We start from the raw sequence: 22,300 nt of genomic DNA on the forward strand, positions 1-22,300 counted from the left end.
CGTTTGTTGCCTTTTGATGATGTACTGGTCAGATGCGTGCCCCATGAGCGCCCTGCACTCGCTTCGGATACATATCCGATTTATATCCATATATGAAAGTGGTCGGATATGAAAAAAATCTGAATTTCACTGTGCACATTGACATGAAAGAATCTGATCCGTCACCACGGGGGGGGCGGGGGGGGGGGGGGGGATTCTGAATTGACCTGCAGTGGGAACATAGCCCAAGTTACTTTTTCAAGGTTACTTTTTCATCATTGGTCACGGTAGGTAAGGTTGTAACAATTCTGCATTAAAAGAGAAAATTGCGGTTTTCAAATACATGATACTGTGTCGTCTTTAAAATGGCAGAACCTCGACACTACCCTTTCCACTACCAGCCTAGATTGGTCCAGTCTGGGAGTGGAATGAGCTCACAGTGCTAATGAACGAGGGGAGTGACGCAAAGTAAAAGTCTACCTTCATTGCCAATGTATCCAATAACGTATGACGACTGTGTTTCAGCGGTACTTTATTCCTTTTGCAACACACCGCCGTTACCGCAATGTTTACATTGTTGCAGTGTATGGCACAGACATCAAGTTTGTTTCCTAAATGCCACAGTGTCGTTTAGTTTTGAGTATTTTTTTAAACAGTAGGTATTTTGATCGAGAAAAGTGTCTTTGTTTTTAAGTATTTTATTTTATTTCAAATTCGTATCAAATCGTGACCTTTGGAGTATTGTTACAACCCTAGCGGTAGGTAGTGTATGTATGGTGCCTTGAAAAAGTATTCATCGTTCATACCCATTGAAATTTTTCACATTTTGCCACTAACATTACAAACAAATATTTTTTAATTGAGATGTTATGTGCTTGACCAACACAGATTAGAACATATTTGTAAAATAGAACAGAAATGTTAGTAGTACATAGTTTTAAAAATGTTAAGCAAATCTGAAAAACCTGGTGTGTATTTTTATCCTTTGCGTCAAGGCTTTGTCGAGCCACCTTTCGCTGCAAATACAACTGTAAGTATTTTGGGGTATGTCTCTACCAGCTGGGTTCTTAGGCAGAAAAAGAAAAGGAAAGCACAGAGCCTGGAACTGAAAGCAGGGACTTTGAATCTTGGGACTATGACAGGCACAGCTAGGGAGTTGGTTGACTTGTGGGTCCAGGAGAGTAGTTGAAAAGCCAGTAAGGCTGGAAGCTTTGGTGTAGGGTTCAAATTATTTTATTATGGTGTGGAGGGAGGGTTGAAGGGGGTATCTTAAATGAATAGTTAGTTAAGGATGTCCTGGAAGTGAAAAGAGTATCGAGTGATGAGGCTGAAAACTGAAATTGAAGGTGTAATTTTTCGTTTGTCAACATCATCAACAACAGCGACTACTAGGAGAATCTTGCGGCTGAACATTCTGGATGGAGAAGGACCCTGACTAAACAACTGCTCAGCAGGAGCAACTAATCAATCCAGAAGAAAAGCGGACCCGCAGAAAAGAACAACCTCAACACACCGACAATCCACAGGTGTGACCTGCATGACAGAGACAACCATTCGTGCACTGGCGTGTTCAGCCACAGGAGATTTTCCAGCAGAGCAAATGGGTAGGATTAAATCCATGGTCATTATTGACCAACATTTTACACCGATGTTGTGCCTGATGTTTAATGTAATTAGTGGTTACGCCCCACAAGTAGGATGTGAACTGGAAGAGAAATTCTGAAAGCAATTCAATGAAGTAGTTGAGAGCATCCCAGGCAGAAAGAGAGTCCTGATTGGTGTAGATCGTAATGGACATGTTGGTGAAGGAAACGGGTGATAAAGAAGTGATGGGTCCGTTTGGCATCAGAAAAGTAACTTGGAGGGACAGATGGTGGTGGACTTTTCCAAACGAATGGAAATGGCTGTAGCAAATACCTTCTTCCAGAAGAGGCAGGAACATATGTAACAGGGTCAGTTCAGAACTTGTAAATATTTTGGATTAAATATTTTTGTATTATAGTTACGGTAGAACCAACATTTTGTTATTGTCAGTTTCACTACTCCAATTATTAATGCGACACTGTCTCCTTTAAGTTGGGTCCGCACCTTTTACTCTTTCCCTTTTCTGTTTGTGTCCATCAGGGAGGTGGAGAAACTTTATTTTGTTTTCATTTACAAACATATTGAATTATTTCAATGCATTCCTGTGTCATGTATTTGTGTCGGGGCAAGTTATTTTGCTACCTTTGACATGAGGATATTGTTTTGTGCTGACTGCGACAGGTACTGTGGCACAAATAAAGTACAGGTCCTGGTGTGCGTCGTCATTCTTCCTGGAATACAACGCAGAGTCAAACACCACCGGTTACACAGAGTGAAATACAAGAGCAGAGGCAGAAGCACCTCGGTGGACTACATCTTGCGCACACACACACAATTTAATCTAAAGGAGGCTACTGACTGCAAGGTAGTGGAAAAGGAGAGTGGAGCTAGTCAGCATAAGATGGCGGTGTGTAAGATAACTGGTGGTGGAAGATAAAGGCAGAGCAGAGAACCATGTGGTGGAAGGTGAGAAAGGAAAAGTAATGTGTGTTTTTTTTTTCCAAGAAGAGGTGAAACAGGCTCTCGATGGACAGGAGGAGCATCCAGAAGACTGGACTGGCACTGCCAACGTGATTAGAGCGGGACAGGAGAGTACTTGGCATGTCTTCTGGTCGGAGAGGGAGACTTGGTGGTTGAACTTTAAAGTGCAGGAACGCATACAAGGAAAGAGGTTAGCTAAGAAGAAGTGAGACACAGAGGAGACAAGAACAAAAGGATGTGCGACGTAAGGCGAAGGGAGAGGTGGTAAAGGCCAAACAAGAGGCCTATGATGATTTGTAGAGTCCCCTCCAAAAGTATTGTAATGGCAAGGTTAGTTCCTTTGTTTTTGTTGTATACTGAAGACATTTGTGTTTCAGATCAAAAGATGAATATATGACAAAACTTCAGAATTCCAGCTTTTATCCATCCATTTTCAACACAGCTTGTCCTGGTTAGGGTCGCAGGGCCTATCCCAGCTAACTTTGGGCGAAAGGTGGACTACATCCTGAACTGGTCCCCAGTCAGTCGTAGGGCACATATAGTCACAGACAACCATCTGACTTTGGGCGAAAGGCGGACTACACCCTGAACTGGTCGCCAGTCGGTCGCAGGGCACATATAGTCACAGACAACCATTCACATTCACACCATCACTGAGTGAGAACCGAACCCACGCTGCCCGCACCAAAGTCAGGCGAGTGTACCACTACACCATCAGTGACTATTTCCAGCTTTCATTTCATGGTACTTACATCTAGATGTGTTAAACAACTCAGGACTGAGCACCTTTTGTTTGAAGCCACCCACTTTTCAAGTGAGCAAAAGTATTGGAACAGAGTAAATTTACTAAAAGTGAATAACATGTCATATTTGGTGGCATAACCCTAACCTTAAAACTGCACCCAAAGTTTGGCCACCGAAACGTTTTGGCTGAAAATGCCAAAAAGTGCATTTTCAGTTTCAGACAGAAAGGCTTTTTTCACCGAAGTATTACATATGGATAAAATGTTACATGTTGAAAACTGACGGCCGATGCACGCACGTGTGTACAACTCAGAGCAAAGAATAATATACTATTAACAAGCTATGCCCTATAGATGATGAACATTCCGTTGAATTGAGTGGGAGGTCACTTTATTACACACACCCAACACTCACGGTTTGATTATGACATAGTGCCATAAATCAACCATAAACGTGAAATAATAATAATAATAATAATGATAATAAAATGTTAAATAACAGATGGAATAAATAATAAATGGATTCATCAAACTACTGGGATCATAAACATTAATAACAAAGATGAATATCTTTTTGACTCTATTAATTCAAATTTGCATGTCACGAATTATGGGAACGGCATGGCTTTTCCGTCATCATGCTAGTGGCTACTAGGCAAAACTGGAGCACCCCAACCAGCTTTCCACTGTTCGGGTAAGGGGAATGCTTGTTGCATGCTATTTTGCGCTGCTCCAGCCAACTATGAGCTGCAGCTAAATACAATGCCGAGCCATGGACGCAAACGTGCGCCTCACATCTGTTTCCAGCGCAGCATAAGTCACTAATCATCGCCTCCATGACAACGAATATACTACACTTTTAAGTATCATTATAATAAAGGTGGAGGATAAGACGCACAGGAACGCCATGCTAATCGCTAAGCTATCACATGAAGTCGTTAAACACCAAAAATAAGTGATTGGGTGGTCCAGTATACTTGTCACATACGTCTGGCTAGAACCGCGTTATAGGAGAGATTAGCCAACTTTGAAGAGCAAAATAGCAGGCAAATAAGTACATGTTTACACAGGAAAATACTGTAATACACAATGCTAGACAGCCATAAACAGGGACCGGAAACTAATTAGAACGTCACCGCTGCTACGTCACTTGAGAAAATAAACCTATAATTTAAAAGTACATTCATATCGTAAATCTTTAGAATGTAAGATCATCTTTATCAGTCCCACAATGGGGAAATTTGCATAATTTCAGAAGCAATATCGGATACAATACAATATGAGATTTTTTTTAATCCTACTACATAATATAGTGCAATAAGTGTCCTGTGGTAATGTTCTTGACATAATTTTAAAAACATGGAAATTCAGACAAATTGTTCTGGAAGTGTATTTCTATTGGTTGCCAGCTCTGCAGTCATAACCATAAATGCAATTTTACTAATTATTGCCAGTTTTATAATTAATAATTGGCAGGTATGATTTATTTTTATATTTTAATTAATGTAAAGTGCTTTCTGTTGTATTTTTTTGTATGAAATGTGCATGCAACAGGGTTCCTACACATTTGAGATTTCAAAACTCAATACCTTTTCCAGACCCTAAATTCTAGACTTCTTGGGAAGAAATTGTAATAATTTGTGACATTTGATTAAATAGATGTGTATAATTCAGATTTTTTTATATGCCATTATGTCACAAAATTTCCACATTTTGGATATTTCAAACAATTTCACAAAAAGTCTGCATTTATAGCAGCTTTCCTTATCCATTTGGGATCCTGAGCCAATCAGTCTTTATATTTGGAATTTATGATCCAGTCCTGAGAGAATTTACATCTACCCATTATGAGTGTTGTCAACAGTCATATAAGATTGGGCACGCACAGTCCCCTCCAAAGGTATTGGAACGGCAAGGTCAATTCCTTTGTTTTTGTTGTATACTAAAGATATTTGGGTTTCAGATCAAAAGATGAATATGAGACAAAAGTTCAGAATTCCAGCTTTCATTTCATTTACATGTAGATGTGTTAAACAACTCAGGACAGAGCACCTTTTGTTTGAAGCCACCCACTTTTCAAGTGAGCAAAGGTATTGGAACGGACATGTTTAAATTACCTTAAAGTGAATAACATTTAATATTTGGTGGCATAACCCTGACTTGGAATAACTGCATCAAGCCTGCGACCCATTGACTTCACCAGACTGTTGCATTCTTCATTTGAAATGCTTTTCCATGCCTTTACTTCAGCCTCTTTCAGTCCTTGTTTGTTTCTGGGGTTTCTCCCGTCAGTCTCCTCTTCAGGGGGTTAAATGCATGCTCTACTTGGTTAAGGTCCGGTGATTGACTTGACCAGTCTAAGACCTTCCACCTTTTCCCCCTGATGAAGTCCTTTATTGTGTTGGCAGTGTGTTTTGGGTGCTTGTCTTGTTGCATGATGAAGCTTTTCCGGATTAGTTTGGATGCATTTTTCTTTCAATTGTCAGACAAAATGGTTTGCTAACATCCACAGGGCAGGGGTGAAGGTATCACAATCCACTGTTCAAAGAAGACCGAGAGAAGAAATATAGAGGCCATACCACAAGATACAAACTACTCATCAGCAAAAAGAATCGGAAGGCCAGATTGGATTTTGCGCAGCTGTGTGTTTTTTATGTTGTGTTGTCTATGTGTTTATGCGCTGCTGTTTTTTTTTTAATGTGTAAATGCTCTGGCGGGGCAAACTTCTGCGCGGTAAGCGTACTGTACATCTGACGTGTGCCCTGCAGTCCTCCTCACTCTTGGGCTTTCTGATTCACCCAAGCCCTTTGTTCAGTTTGTGGACGAGCGTCATAGCGACCTTCGCCCGGTGGAGTACTTCACTTTGTCACCGCTAACTTTGTGCGTTCCTCACTGTGTGAATTCTATATTACAGGAGAAACGCTCCTCACACCTGGTGTGATTTTCTCACGGCTCCCTTCTCATTAGTCGGCGCGAGCGGCTAGTTTGATAGCACTCACTGAGGCCTGCCGCCTAGCAGAAGGTACTTCGGTCACAATCTACACGGACTCTCATTATGCCTCTGGAGTGGTTCATGACTTCAGCGCCATCGCATCTTTTTGAAATCTGACTGTAAACTTATTCTTCACCATGACAACGTTGTCGCTCCCCTCGACGCCATCCTCCTCCCTTCTGTTACCACTGTCTGCAAATGTACAGCACACACCAACATATCTGACCCTGTCTCTCGAGGGAGTGCACGTGCAGATGGTGCGGCCAAGGCTGCATTCGCAGGTATCTCCTCAATCTTTCCATCTCTCCTCTCCTCACTCACCCTCTCCCTTGCATGCCCTTCTTCTTCTCACTGACCTTCACTCACTGTATACTACTGTGGCATAAGTGTGGTGCGTCTTTTGTGGATGGTGTTTGGATGGGCCCAAGTGGTAAGCCATATCTCTCGTCGTCTGTTTTTTTTTTAGGCTTTACACGATCAGGATTTTTGGGGCCGATCAGCAAGTTTAAAAAAAATTATAACCGATCACAAGATGGAGCAATGTGTTTATTTACATGACTTGTTCATTTATTGTATATACTTGTGTACTGTATACTGTATCCATCCATCCATCCATTTTCTGTACAACTTATCCTCACAAGGGTTGCAGACGTGCTGGAGCCCGTCCCAGCTCAAATTATTCTCTAGCATTTTAGACAAAAGTTAAAACACCAATGACCTCAAGGGGGTATAAAAAAAAGGGGGGGGGCACTCAGGGATTGGCCACTGACAGTTTAGGTCAAATCAACATTACATGACAAAAATAATGGGTGCTAACTTACTGTAATTAAATTACTTTATTGCAAGTAAATTACTTTAATAAATACTGTTAATGACATGTTTACTCTAACTTTCTCACTGTGAGTTCAAGTCTGTTTGACTTATTTTATTTCTTTATTTTTTCCCCCACGCTGCGTTGCTTGAACGTGGCATGCTCCTCGTGTACATTCTTCAGGTGCTCGATCAAATTTGTGATGTTGAAGCATTTAGATGACGTTCCCCACGACGTACTTCTGTTGTGCACAGACTGCAAATAACTTACGTGTTGTTTGTCTAAGACACCGCAAAATAGTCCCACACCGACGAAGTGTTTTTTCACCGACAAGATTGAAAAAACTTTATTGGCCATCAGTTACAGTACAAGGCTAAAAATAAACTAGCTTTTTTTGAAAGCCAAATTGAGTAAATATTGTGAAGACACTAAATTAAATTGGATTAAGTGCCTAGCAATTGTGTTGCTGTATTTGAGAATGCGTGCGCATCCGAGGCACAATTTGTCTCCCTTTGAGATCCTCTTCGCAGGGCCTCCAAATGTCAGATTGAATCCTCCAGGCTTACCGATGGAGACACATCTTTGTGAACACATGATCAGGTATTGCATGTCTTTGACTAATTTGCTCTTCTCAGCACTGCCCAGAGCAGCTAACGGACCCAGCACAGCATCAGACCTGGCGACTTTGTGTTGATAAAGAATTTCCGGCGAAAGACGTGGAGATATCACAGTTCCAGCACCTCCTTTAGTCCCAACTCCTCCTCCTCCTCCTCCTTCACCTTCTGCAACAGATGGCTGGAAGGTTCAGCCTAATAAGGCTAAATAATCACCTCAAAGAAAGAGGATTCACGGTTAGCATACACTTTTAGCTACAATCGGTGCTGGTAACTGATTGCACCTCGAAAGGTCATAGAGGAGCAGAAGATAGGTCATAAAAGCCGAGCAACGGCCAATCATCTGTTATTTGGACTGAGGCGTGCGCACCACACACACACGCGCACTTTTGTAACTCGGTGGGAGAACAGAAGATGACTTCTCCCAGTGGTTTCAAACTCCTTCTCTGTGGTTTAGCACTAATTGCCATAATTATTATCAATGTGCGTTTTGATGCTCTTGCTTTAACAGTTGACACAATTTCGTACCTTGTGAGACGTGACAACCATGACGAGCTTCTTTGGTCGTATGAGATTGCCACTACCGCTGCTAATTTCACCTCCTATAGTATGAATGTTTGGTTTCTTTACGCCCTTCTTGTTGCATGTTCTCAAAGTGCTGTTTGTTCTTTCATGCCGCATGCTGCTGCAAACCCACATGTAGTGCCTTCCCCACATCCCAATTTTTCATCACTCTTTCCTTGCACCTGAGCTTATTTTATTAGTTCATGGTACCATTACGAAACCGTCCTTGAGGTTCTTGTTTCTAGCTGGTTCACTGGACTCGGTTGGCAGGCTTGGCTATATCGTATTGCACTTGTTTTCAGTGTCGGCTCTTCTGGTGCTTTGCTTCTTGTCTTGTTGCCTAGTCCCCTTGGTCAAGTCTTTGGTTTCCCCCGCATGGTTGGCTCTGCGTTTGCCCAGTATAGGCATGTGGCCCCCATTGACCCTCTAACACTCTCCTCTCCAACTTGTGACCGACGCGTTCCTGATCTGTTTCCTCATGCTGACTCTTTGGATGATATGTCTAGGTTTTCTTTTTTTGTGAGATTGACTTACAACATGTTTATGAAGGGATTTCTCACCCGCTGAGAATTATTTTGATTTTAACATAAATTAAGCAATATGGAAGACTCTGAAGAGTACAATAAGGCAACAACAACAAAAAATTCTTGACACAGAAAACCATTTATTTACAGCGCTCAAGTACATCTTTATGTACAAATCTAAGATAATTAAATTTGCCTAATTTCTTTGCTTTTTTGTTTTAGCCTCCAAATTGAGCCAGGCCCATCTCCACCTGCACCTGATGCCTGCTTCAAGCTGTGCCACATGAATAGCACTCTCATTCTGGAAAATAATTGATTAAAATCAGTGTGTTTCACTTGATTTTTCAATATTTCCAACTTCAAAGGCATCCTCCAGGAAAATATTAAGTACAATATTTTTCTGTTTTTATTGGCCATTTCTGAATTTGAAGTTAGTTCATTTTGTGTTGAGACATAATCCCTAACATTGCTCCGTCGCTTAATACATTAACATCCGTAAACTAATGAAATAATTGTAGGCACGTTTCCTAATTAATACAAGATGTACTAGCGAATCAGCGCTTGTCGTCAATGTTACGTGTGGTTCGCGGTTCTATTGGGACCAAAACCAAGGCCACGACCCGCAGCACCTCAACGCGAAAATACAAAAGACCAGTGCAACAAACACGACACTGGCTGATCTGATGAGCAAAAATTTTGCTTAAGCGTAAGAGTAGCAATAGAGGCTCTCCACTCGAGGTGGGTAGAGTAGCCAAACGTTCTCAAGTAAGAATACTGTTACTTCACAATAATTTGACTCAAGTAAAACTTAGTCATCCAAAAAATTACTTAAGTGTCAAAAAGCACACAGAGAAATTATTATTCAAGTGCTGAGTAAATAGTGAGTAACTTCAGATTTGTTTTTACCACAGCATGAACATCAATAAAAAAAAACAAATTTTAAATACAAAATAAAATGTGAATGTGCAAATTCTGATGCTGTGTGTCTATGCACAGTCAAAACTACAAAAAAAACATCTGCATGTGTTTTCTCAAGTTATAAGTGAGCTGAAATATCCACGTTTGGGCATACAGTGCCAGACAAATGCAACAATACATGAACGCTGCTGTTTTTGTTCGGCTAAATCAGGGGTGGCCAACTAGTCAGAGACTAAGAGCCACTTTTTTTTCTGTGTTACTGCAAAGAGCCACATCATACACATGGGTACACATGAACATCATCTTTTAATCATGTATGCACGCATACACAGACCTCTGCTCAGCCAGATCTAATGAAAATAACCACACCAACATGATAATATCAGTAATTTTCAACAGTTAACATTGTGTGCACTGTCTCACACACACAAACTCTCAGTTCAAGCAAGTCCACAAACAATAATAGAATAATTTTCAATAACATCTTTCTCTTACTATGCTGCTTAGTGAGACTTCTGGCATTCCTTATCTTGAACAATCCTCTTCAAATCTGGCTTGTATTCTGTAGTTGCCACTCTAAGCAATTCTTGCATTTTTGACGCATGTCATGTGACAGCTCCTGAAGAGCCGCATGAAACTAGTTAAAGAGCCGCATGAGGCTCGCGAGCCGCGGGTTGGCCACCCCTGGTCTAAATGTAAACAAGAGTAGCGCGCCGTTGCCTTCATGGTAACGACGACCTACCTAACAGGGCCGCCACGTACGCACAACGATCAGTTGGGCTGTCTTATCTAGTGTGAATATCTATGTCCGGGGGGCCCAATGGAAGACGACGTGTGAGGTCATGTGACTTCCTTGTGTCGTGTGATTGGTGAACAAGACAAACGTCACAAGCGCTTAAATTGGATTGACAGCGCCCGATGCGCAAATCGGAGTCTCGCTTACGAAATAGTTGATAATAAGCAATAATTGATAAACAAAAGTAGCGACCGACATTTAGATCATTGTAACGGAGTGAAAGTACTGTGACTTATTAACAGCAGAAGCGGCGGACATTTTTTTCTGGTCTTGTCACCTCCTTCGAGCGCACAGACGGAACCTCAGGCCGCATACTAGTCTGCCGCAGAATAATATTCACAATTACATGTGTGGCTGCCAGCGTTCAAAAAGTACGAAACAGCCATTTGAGCTACAGGAGAAAAACAAACGGACAGCCAGGTTCAAAGATAGTCGATTTTATTGATCAACAAACAAGAATAATTCACACCCTGTGTTTGGTAACTTAAGAGACACACCGGTTTCTTTTGCAAACAAATCTTCTGAACCACTGATATTCCAAAGAAGCAGTTACATGCCAAAAGAAGAAAAGTGGTTTCACTACCAGTATCACACCCCTCAAAGAAATTGGTGGAAAGATTTCGACTGTGGTTCTCAAGTCATGTTTGTTCTGTCAAGGAGAGCACAATTTGGGCGTGTAGTGAACTCAACAAAAAAACACGGACAAAATTGACTCTGAAGCGCAAAGGTGCTTGAATTGGCTGATGACACCTGTACACGAGTAAGGGGCGCACACAAAAGAATCTTGTCGTGTCTGCTGCTCTCTCAAGCATCCCACCATACTCCGCATTAATAGAAAGTCTAAAAGTAAAAGTAAAACTTTAACCAGCGCATTGGTGGAGACCCCTACAGGGGTTGGAGATTCTGACTGCATCTTGGCTATAGTGCCAGTCAAGGTCAAAATGAAGAAAAGCAATCACATTGTGATGACGTATGCTTTTCTCAACTCAGGAAGCAATGTGGCATTTTGCACAGAGCCACTGCTTAGAGATCTCAGGAAGAATAACAGACCTCAAAACAACGACTAAATATGATGTCAGTTAATTTACAATATCTGGCATTGAGGTATGTGGTGTGGATGACAACACACTGGTAGACCTTCCAGTCGTGTTCACAAAAGAAGATCCCTGTGTCCAAGGAAAATATTCCCACTCAAGAATATGTGGACCAATGGCCATATCTACAGCAAGTACGATTACATCACATTGATGCAGGCATAGGTCTGCTAGTAGGATAAAACGGAATGGAACCATGGATGATTATTAACAGCCAGGGAGACTGTCCATATGCTGAGGGTGTACCCCGCCTCCTGCCCGATGATAGCTGGGATAGGTTCCAGCATGCCCGCGACCCTAGTGAGGAGAAGCGGCTCAGAAAATGGATGGATGGATGTGCCCTTGTAGATTCCCCCTGGTAGATTTTCTATAAAAATTCACCACCTGTATAATTTGTGTGTTTGGGTTTCGACAAAAAGACCTCTGGTTATAGAGAACTCTTATCTAATTCATGTAGCAACCTTCCGATTATGAGACTGATAAAAGTTTTGTCATCGCTTTCTCCGAATTGTTATATATATATATATAACCCAATATACGCTACAAGTGTATTAAGAAGACTCATCAGAAACCAATCAAAAAGGATACATAACCTGTGGAAGAAAAGCTGAAAAGTCAACCAGACATGCCAAGAAAAGAACCACTATCCGTGAAGGAATTTATGAATGCCGAGGTCGGAATCATAAAGCTTTGCCAGCAAATGTCCTTTTCAGAAGAGAGCGCAGCATTACATATCGGTTCCACGGTTATAAGGAGTAGCCACCTACATAACCTGACACCTGTTCTTCAAGATTGTGTGTTGAGGGTGGGTGGCAGATTAAGCCAATCTGCAATGCCAGCAGAAGCAAAGGGGTTCACGCCCCATTGGGGCCGTTTCCTTTTGTTCTTCAATAAATTAAAAACGTGAGTTTCACCACACTTCAATCTCCGATCCATATTTGACTCCCACTGGAGCGAGTCGGACTGCTTAAGTACCTGGTAGCACCAAGGCAAGGTGGGTCACATCTACACATCCACCTTTACACTTACTTTATCTTAACAGTTAATGTCCTGATGTTAATGTGGAGGAATTGACCAGGAGGTCACTCTTTCCCACACTCTCATAGCATCTCATAGCATAGCATAATCAGAGCCAACAGCCGCCTTTCCACTCTTCATCCTTGGAGCTTTCCTCACGTCATCCTTGCTAATCTGGACTCCCTCCTGTTTATAGTTTCCACCATTTCTGTCTTACTCTTTCATTTCCCTCATTCATCAAATCATTCTCTTCTCATTCTGGCATTTAGCAAATCGAAATAATTTTGGCACTCCTAACTAAGGAAAAGTTTAGTATTATTTCATGTCAGAGTCATGGGGGAAAAAGGTATGTCTTTTTATACAGTATGACGATCTACTCATATTGGTGTGCGCGCATTGGACAATGTGATGCGATGCATGGATGGAGCTACACATTTACATTAAGCCAAAAAAAAGAGTAGAAGAAGACAGTCGTGATATAACTTCAAAAAACTTGTTTTTCACAGATTAGGAAGAATACAGTATGTGCCTGAGAATATTTCAATATCACGGCGTTTGTGTGTGAATATTTGTTATTTGAAGGTAAATAAATCCCTCCCGTGATCTAATGCTAGTTTTAGCTAGCTAGGATTTTCCATTGAGTCTTAGCATTGAGTTAGCGATTTCTAAAAGAACATGTGTCGTCATATGAAGTGATACTGTCTAAATTGTACACATCTGTCATGGGTCAACGTGGTGGTATGGTGGTTTTCCACATATAGTACACGCAGTGCCGCGAAAAAGTATTGGCCCCCCTTCTGAAATTCTTATATTTTTGCAGTTTCCCCACTTTAATGTTTAAGATCATCAAACAAATGTAAAGATCTGACAAATATAACCCAAGTGAACTTAAAATGCTGTTTTTAAATAATTTAATTTATTAAGGAACAAAAACTATTACTGTTACTGTTACCTGGCCCAGTGTAAAAAAAAGTAACGGCCCCCTAAATCTAATAACTGGTTTGGCCATCCTCAGCAGCAACAACTAAAATCAAGCATTTTGTGTAACTGACAATGACTCTTCACATCTCCGTGGAGATATTTTGGCCCACTCTTCCTTGTTTTCGAGCATTGAATGGCCTTTTTAAGGTCATGCCACAGCATTTCAATGTAATTCAGGTTTGGACTTTGACTTGGCCAATCCAAAACCATTTTGTTTTTTAAGCCATTCAGAAGTTGATTTGCTGGTGTGTTTTCGATCGTTATCCTGCTGCAGAACCGAAGTGCACTTTAGCTTGAGGTCACAAACTGATGGCCGAACATTCTCCTTCAGGGTTTTCTGTTAAAGCGCAGAATTTATGGTTCCATCAATCACAGCAAGTTGTCCAGGTCCTGAAGGAGAAAATCATCCCAAGACCATCATACTACCACCACCATGTTTGACTGTTGATATGATGTTCTTTTTCTGGAACACTGTGCTACATTTGTGCCAGATGTAACGAGAGACAGTTCATAAAATATTCTCCCTCTTGCAAAACAAATCAAAGCCTTTATGTTCTTTTTGGTCAGCAGTGGTTTCGCTTTGGAACTCTGCCATGGATGCCATTTTTGGCTAGTCTCTTTGTGTCATGAACACTAAGGCAAGGGAGGGCCTGAAGTTCTTTAGAAGTTGTCGTGAGCTCTTTTGTGGCCTTCTGGAGGAATCATTGCTGTTCTGTTGGGATAATCTTTGGAGGCCGGCCACTCCTGTGAAGGTTCACCACTGTTCCATGCTTGCTCCATGTGAGGATAATGGCTCTCCTTATGGTTCACTGGAATCCTCAAGCTTTAGAAATGGCTTTTTTAACCTTTTCCAGACTGACATATCAATTACTTTATTTCTCGCCTGTTCTGGAATTTCTTTGGATCGTGGCATTTTGTTGCAGCTTTTTAAAATCTTTTGTCTGACTTGAATTTGTCGGGACAGATTCTGTTTAAGTGATTTCTTGATTGAACACGTCTGGAGGTAGTCAGGCTTGGGTGTGATCAGTGAAAATTGACCAAAAATAGTGATTTGCCACAATTCATGATTTAACAATGGGGGTAATTACTTTTTCACACAGGGCCAGGTAACTTTGAATAGTTTTTTTCTTTCCTTGTGAAATTAAATCACCTTTTTAAAACAGCATTTTAAATTCACTTGGGTTATATTTCTCTGATATTAACATTTGTTTGATGATCATTAAGTGGGAAAACTATGCAGAAATAAGAATTTGAGAAGGGGGCCACTTTTTCACGATACTGTATAATGTATAATAATTTACATTTCATCATGTTTTGTTATCAGTTCATTATTCTAGTAAAGACAAATATGTGGTTCATTCCAAAATTATGATCAATGGTTTTAATCCACGTTTTTAGAGGAAACATCTGAGGGTCCTGTTGATGCATTCTTTCAAAATTAATCAAAATGTTAAACGTAAATAGTTATAATACTTGGAGAAATTGAAATACACTACTATTATATTTTCAACAGGATAACTTAACTGTCAACTACATTTCTACAGTAATCTACCCAACACTGGTTACAGGCTTGCTGCAAGTTCAGGGTGCTCTTACATTGCAGGAACTTGCATACACAACCCGAGCCGCAGCACAATAATAGTTTTTCTTCTATTATAAAGTTTTGAGATCGTTAGAGGCCAAACTCAAAATCATGATTAGGTCGGATAGGCTCCAGCATGCCCGCGACACTAGTGAGGATAAGCGGTACAGCAAATGAATGAATTTCAATTATTTGCCCAGCCCTAGCATCAGTACAATCCCATCTCTGGATTTAATCACCCAAACGTGTTAGACCAACAGCAGTCCAATTTCCACTCACACCCCGTATGGCAAAACTGTTGGCAATCGTTGACCCGGGACCCAACCATTCCAGTCAGGAAATCAAGTTGGTGATTTTCATATTTCATTTGAACAATGTTTTACACTGGAATCCTTCCTGAATGTGTGCATCCTTTTTTGATATGCAAGTTGCGTGTCCACTGGCTAAACTGGTTTCAAGGGCAATTTTTTTACCTAATTTTCCAAGCGGTGCTATTGAGTGAGTTTTGGGGAGCTGTGTTAGGGACCCCTGAAATGCATACATTTTTATCAAGTTAGGTGATGTTTCAGGCTTTTTGCGAAAAGCTAGCGAAAGCTGAGTTGACGTGTCACTTTTACAAACCTCTGATGTTGGTCTCAAAGACTGAGGCATTGATGTCGATGTTGAAGTCGACTGTGTCTTGGAGAAGAGATGCAACACGCTGAAACTCAGTTTGGTTTCCCAGCACCTTTGCGCACGCACGCACGCACGCACACGCAGACGCACACACACACACACACACACCTGTATCAATCAATCGTCAATGGACACAGGAAAAGGGAAACCGGAAACTAATTTCCAATCTCACCAGCAAAGTATCAAGCGCGTCGATGAGCGTCAGCGAGAAACTGAAGAAGCAGAGGGAAAAGGAGCAGGCGATGATGATGATGTGATGTAAAACAATACCACTTGGAGGGGAACCTTTGACTTCACCTGCCCCAAGTGTCCTGACCATCACAGGTGAGGGGGCGGAGCTCATCATAGGGGAAGGCGCTGTCCAGGTAACTGTTGTAGGCATGGTAGAACATGCCTTTGATTCGCTGTCTGAAAGGTTTTGAAGCACATATTTATATTATAGTTACTGTTCATACACCTCTTATTATGCTTATATCATATTTAATGTTCTATACCACTCCAATGTAGCATACAATTGATAAAGTCAACACAGCCTTGCTCCAATGTGATACAAAAATTTTATCAAAAAACTTTTTCCACTGATAAAGTGCTCAATAACCTGCATAACTCCCATCCATCCATCCATTTTCTACCGCTTATCCGGGTCGGGTCGCGGGGGCAGTAGCTTTAGCAGGGACGCCCAGACGTCCCTCTCCCCAGCCACTTCATCAAGCTCTTCCGGAGGGAACCCGAGGCATTCCCAGGCCAGCCGAAGGACGTAGTCTCTCCAGCGTGTCCTGGGTCGTCCCCGGGGTCTCTTCCCGGTGGGACGTGCCCGGAACACCTCACCAGGGAGGCGTCCGGGAGGCATCCGAATCGGATGCCCCAGCCACCTCATCTGGCTCCTCTCAATGCGGAGGAGCAGCGGCTCTACTCTGAGATCCTCCCGGATGACCGAGCTTCTCACCCTATCGCTAAGGGAGAGCCCGGACACCCTGCGGAGGAAACTAATTTCGGCCGCTTGTATCCGGGATCTCGTTCTTTCGGTCACGACCCACAGCTCATGATCATAGGTGAGGGTAGGAACGAAGATCGACCGGTAAATTGAGAGCTTCGCCTTTCGGCTTAGCTCCTTCTTTACCACAACGGACCGATACAAACTCTGCATCACTGCAGACGCTGCACCGATCCGTCTGTCGATCTCCCGTTCCATTTTTCCCTCACTCGTGAAGAAGACCCCAAAATACTTGAACTCCTCCACTTGGGGCAGGATCTCATCCCCGACCTGGAGAGGGCATGCCACCTTTTTCCGACTGAGGACCATGGTCTCAGATTTGGAGGTGCTGATTCTCATCCCAGCCGCTTCACACTCGGCTGCGAACTGCTCCAGTGAGAGTTGGAGTTGGAACAGAACCACATCATCAGCAAAAAGCAGAGATGCAATACTGAGGCCACCAAACCGGACACCCTCTACGCCTTGGCTGCGCCTAGAAATTCTGTCCATAAAAGTTATGAACAGAATCGGCGACAAAGGGCAGCCTTGGCGTAGTCCAACCCTCACCTGGAACGAGTCCGACTTACTGCCGGATATGCGGACCAAACTCTGACTCCGGTCGTACAGGGACCGAACAGCCCGTATCAGGGGGTTCGGTACCCCATACTCCTGAAGCACCCTCCACAGGACTCCCCGAGGGACACGGTCGAACGCCTTCTCCAAGTCCACAAAACACATGTAGACTGGTTGGGCGAACTCCCATGCACCCTCGAGGACCCTGCCGAGGGTGTAGAGGTGGTCCACTGTTCCACGGCCAGGACGAAAACCACACTGCTCCTCCTGAATCTGAGATTCGACTTCCCGACGGACCCTCCTCTCCAGCACCCCTGAATAGACCTTACCAGGGAGGCTGAGCAGTGTGATCCCCCTGTAGTTGGAACACACACCACCACCCCAGTCTGCCAATCCAGAGGCACTGTCCCCGATGTCCACGCGATGTTGCAGAGGCGTGTCAACCAGGACAGCCCCACAACATCCAGAGCCTTTAGGAACTCCGGGCGAATCTCATCCACCGATGAGCTTTTTAACTACCTCGGTGACCTCAAACCCAGAGATAGGAGAGCCTGCCTCAGAGAACCCACACTCTGCTTCCTCATGGGAAGGCGTGTCGGTGGAATTGAGGAGGTCTTCGAAGTATTCTCCCTACCGACTCACAACGTCCCGAGTCGAGGTCAGCAGCGCCCCATCCCCACTATACACAGTGTTGGTGGTGCACTGCTTTCTTCTCCTGAGACGTCGGATGGTGGACCAGAATTTCATCGAAGCCGTCCGGAAGTCTTTCTCCATGGCCTCACCGAACTCCTCCCATACCCGGGTTTTTGCTTCAGCGACCACCAGAGCTGCATTCCGCTTGGCCAGCCGGTACCCATCAGCTGCCTCAGGAGTCCCACAGGCCAAAAAGGCCCAATAGGACTCCTTCTTCAGCTTGACGGCATCACTCACCGTTGGTGTCCACCAACGAGTTCGGGGATTGCCGCCACGACAGGCACCGACCACCTTATGGCCACAGCTCCAGTCGGCCGCCTCAGCAATGGAGGCGTGGAACATGGTCCACTCGGACTCGATGTCCCCAGCCTCCCCCGGAACATGAGCAAAGTTCTGTCAGAGGTGGGAGTTGAAACTCCTTCTGACAGGGGATTCTGCTAGACGTTCCCAGCAGACCCTCACAATACGTTTGGGCCTGCCACGTCGGACCGGCATCTTCCCCCACCATCGGAGCCAACTCACCACCAGGTGGTGATCAGTTGACAGCTCCGCCCCTCTCTTCACCCGAGTGCCCAAGACATGTGGCCGCAAGTCCGATGACACGACCACAAAGTCAATCATCGAACTGCGACCTAGGGTGTCCTGGTGCCAAGTGCACGTGTGGACACCCTTATGCTTGAACATGGTGTTCGTTATGGACAATCCATGACGAGCACAGAAGTCCAATAACAGAACACTGCTCGGGTTCAGATCGGGGGGGGCCGTTCCTCCCAATCACGCCCCTCCAGGTCTCACTGTCATTGCCCACGTGAGCATTGAAGTCCCCCAACAGAACAATGGAGTCCCCACCGGGAGCGCTCTCCAACACCCCCTCCAAGGACTCCAAAAAGGGTGGGTACTCTGAACTGCTGTTTGGTGCATAGGCACAAACAACAGTCAGGACCCGTCCCCCCCACCCGAAGGCGGAGGGAGGCTACCCTCTTATCCACCGGGGTGAAGCCCAATGTACAGGTGCCGAGCCGGGGGGCAATAAGTATACCCACACCTGCTCTGCGCCTCTCACCGTGGGCAACTCCAGAGTGGAAGAGAGTCCAACCCCTCTCGAGAGGACTGGTACCAGAGCCCAAGCTGTGTGTGGAGGCGATGTGGTGGGTGTGGCAGGTGGTGAGCCCATGGGAAGGGGGACCCACGTTACCCTTTCGGGCTGTGCCCGGCCGGGCCCCATGGGTGCAAGCCCGGCCACCAGGCGCTCGCCTTCGAGCCCCACCACCAGGCCTGGCTCCAGTGGGGTCCCCGGTGACCCGCGTCCGGGCAAGGGAAAACGAAGTCCATTGTTTGTCGTCATCATTAGGGGTCTTTGAGCCGTGCTTTGTCTGGTCCCTCACCTAGGACCTGTTTATCATGGGTGACCCTGCCAGGGGCATAAAGCCCCAGACAACTTAGCTCCTAGGATCACTGGGGGGACACAAACCCCTCCACCACGACAAGGTGATGGCTCAAGGGCATAACTCCCCCCCAAAAAATCTGTTCGAGAGGGGAAGTAAACATTTGCTGTCCCGATCCAACTTTTTCACTTCCGATCCGATTACCATATTGCCGCCTTGAGTTCTGGCAGATACCGATATCGGTCCAATCCGATATCATGCAATACATACAAGAATCATACATACATATTTTTCAAGATGGAATGTCAGAAAAGGTTTCATGAAGCGATGGTACTTAAACAGAGAACAATAATCAGCAACAGTAGCTATGACAAAAACTGGCCCATTTATTAACCAACAGGTTACATAAAATAACTTTTAAAATGACAATGCACAACAATTGAATAAAAGAAAAGAATTAGAAAATCCTAAAAAATAACCAATAAAACCAATAAAAGTATTTAAACTGCAACATAACCACTGCCCAACTCAAACAAAGCATATTCTACATTAGATGAAAAAAAATGAATTGGAAAACCATGAAAAATAACCAATAAATAAAAAAATACTAATGATACTTTTAAAGTGCAAAATAAAGTTCTTTTTTTTATTGTCCGTATATGGTGGGAACAGAATTTGCTTTCCTTGAATTCTTGATTCAACTGGGGTTTAGTTTTATTCACAATGTCGTGGCGGATAGGAGGCAAAGTGCTAAATAGTCTCTGTGTGCCTTGTTGGGATCGCTGTTCCTGCCATGTACCTCTTAACCTCTGAGGGGTACTGTGGTGTGATGTATTTGAACATTAACATTTACAGTGAACTTTGACTGGAGTATCAAGAAACGACTTTAAGCAAGCAATATTAATTTTTACTTCTTGCTACAACAGTGGGTACGGAAAGTATTCAGACTCCTTTAAATTTTTCACTCTTTGTTATATTGCTGCCATTTGTTAAAATAATTGTTCCCCTCATTAATGTACACAGCATCCCATATTGACAGAAAAAAATACAGAAATGTTGAAACTTTTGCAGATTTGTTAAAAAAGAAAAACTGAAATATCACACAGCCATAAGAATTCAGTATTTGTCCTAACAAAATGTACCTTTAGCTATCCATCCATCCATTTTCTTCCGCTTATCCGAAGTCGGGTCATGGCTGTTAGGGTTAGCAGGGAAGCCCATACTTCCCTCTCCCTAGTCACTTCATCCAGCTCTTCCAGGGGGATCACGAGGCGTTCCCAGGCCAGCCGGGAGACGTAGTCTCTCCAGCGTGTTCTGGGTCGTCCCCGGGGTCTCCTCCCGGTGGGAAGTGCCATGAACACCTCACCAGGGAGGCATCCAAGAGGCATCCTAATCAGATGCCCCAGCCACCTCATCTGCCTCCTCTCAATGTGAAGGAGCAGTGGCTCTACTCTGAGCCCCTCCCAGATGACAGAGCTTCTCACCCTCTCACTAAGGGAGAGCCCGGACACCGTGCAGAGGAAACTAATTTCGGCCGCTTGTATCCGGGATCTTGTTCTTTCAGTCATGACCCACAGCTCGTGACAATAGGTGTGGGTAGGAACGTAGATCGACCGGTAAATTGACAGCTTCATTTTTCGGCTTAGCTCCTTCTTCACCACAATAGGCCAATGCATTGTCCGCATCACTGCAGATGCTGCACCAATCTGCCTGTCAATCTCCCGTTCCATTCTTCCTTCACTCGTGAACAAGACCCTAAGATACTTGAACTCCTCCACTTGGGGCAGGATCTCATCCCCGACCTGGGGAGAGCTCTGGAGTCCACCCTTTTCCAACTGAGGACCATGGTCTCAGATTTGGGGGTGATTTTTATCCCAGCCGAGTCACACTCGGCTGCGAACCCCTCCAGGGAGAGTTGGAGATCACTGCTTGATGAAGCCAACAGAATCTACAAAAAGCAGAGATGCAATACTGAGGTCAACAAACCGGACCTCCTCTACGCCCCGGCTGAGTCTAGAAATTCTCTCCATAACATTTATGAACAGAATCAGTGACAAAGGGCAGCCTTGGCCGAGTCCAACCCTCACCGGAAACAAGTCAGACTTATTGCCAGCAATGCGGCCCAAACTCTTGACACTGGTCGTACAGGGACCGAACAGCCAATATCAGAGTCCAGTACACCGTACTCCCAAAGCACCCACCACAAGACTCCCCGAGGGAAACGGTTGAATACCTTCTCCAAGACCACAAAACAAAGACTGGTTGGGCGAAATCCCATGCACCCTAAAGGACCCTGCCGAGGGTGTAGAGCTGGTTCACTCTTCCACGGACAGGACGAAAACCATACTGCTCCTCCTGAATCTGTGATTCGACTTCCCCACGGACCCTCCTCTCCAGCACCCCTTAATAGACCTAACCAGGGAGGCCGAGGAGTGTGATCCCCCTGTAGTTGGAACACACCCTCCAGTCCCACTTCTTAAAAAGGGAGAGCACCACCCCAGTCTGCCAATCCCGAGGTACTGTCACCACTGTCCACACGATGTTGCAGAGGCATGTCAACCAGGCCAGCCCCACAACATCCAGACCCTTTAGGACCTCCAGGTGAATCTCATCCACCCTCGGGGCCCTGTCACCGAAGACCTTTTTAACCACCTCGGTGACCTCAATCCCAGAGATAGGAGAGCCCGCCTCAGACACCACATACTCTGCTTCCTTAAGGAATTGAGGTCTTTGAAGTATTCTCCCCACCGACGAACAACATCCCGAGCCGAGGTCAGCAGCGCCCCCATCCCCACGATACACAGTGTTGATGGTGCACTAC

General features: G+C 44.2%; 1 protein-coding gene across 5 annotated transcripts in view; it reads right to left on the bottom strand.

The window, feature by feature from the left end:
* Positions 1-22,300, bottom strand: part of edem2 (ER degradation enhancer, mannosidase alpha-like 2) — a 55,584-nt gene that overhangs the window by 21,359 nt on the left and 11,925 nt on the right. For 3 of the 5 annotated variants that reach the window (XM_061694134.1, XM_061694106.1, XM_061694142.1), the window contains 3 exons: positions 16,153-16,263; positions 16,028-16,067; positions 15,802-15,907 (listed from right to left, as the gene is read on the bottom strand). In XM_061694134.1, coding sequence (XP_061550118.1) covers positions 15,802-15,907; positions 16,028-16,067; positions 16,153-16,263 — 257 coding nt within the window. Of the gene's footprint in view, positions 1-15,801; positions 15,908-16,027; positions 16,264-22,300 lie in introns of all 5 variants that reach the window. The other 2 variants (XM_061694124.1, XM_061694115.1) reach the window with 1 other exon arrangement.

This window comes from Phycodurus eques, chromosome 1, assembly GCF_024500275.1.
Source record: "Phycodurus eques isolate BA_2022a chromosome 1, UOR_Pequ_1.1, whole genome shotgun sequence".
NCBI classification, from domain to species: Eukaryota; Metazoa; Chordata; class Actinopteri; order Syngnathiformes; family Syngnathidae; genus Phycodurus; species Phycodurus eques.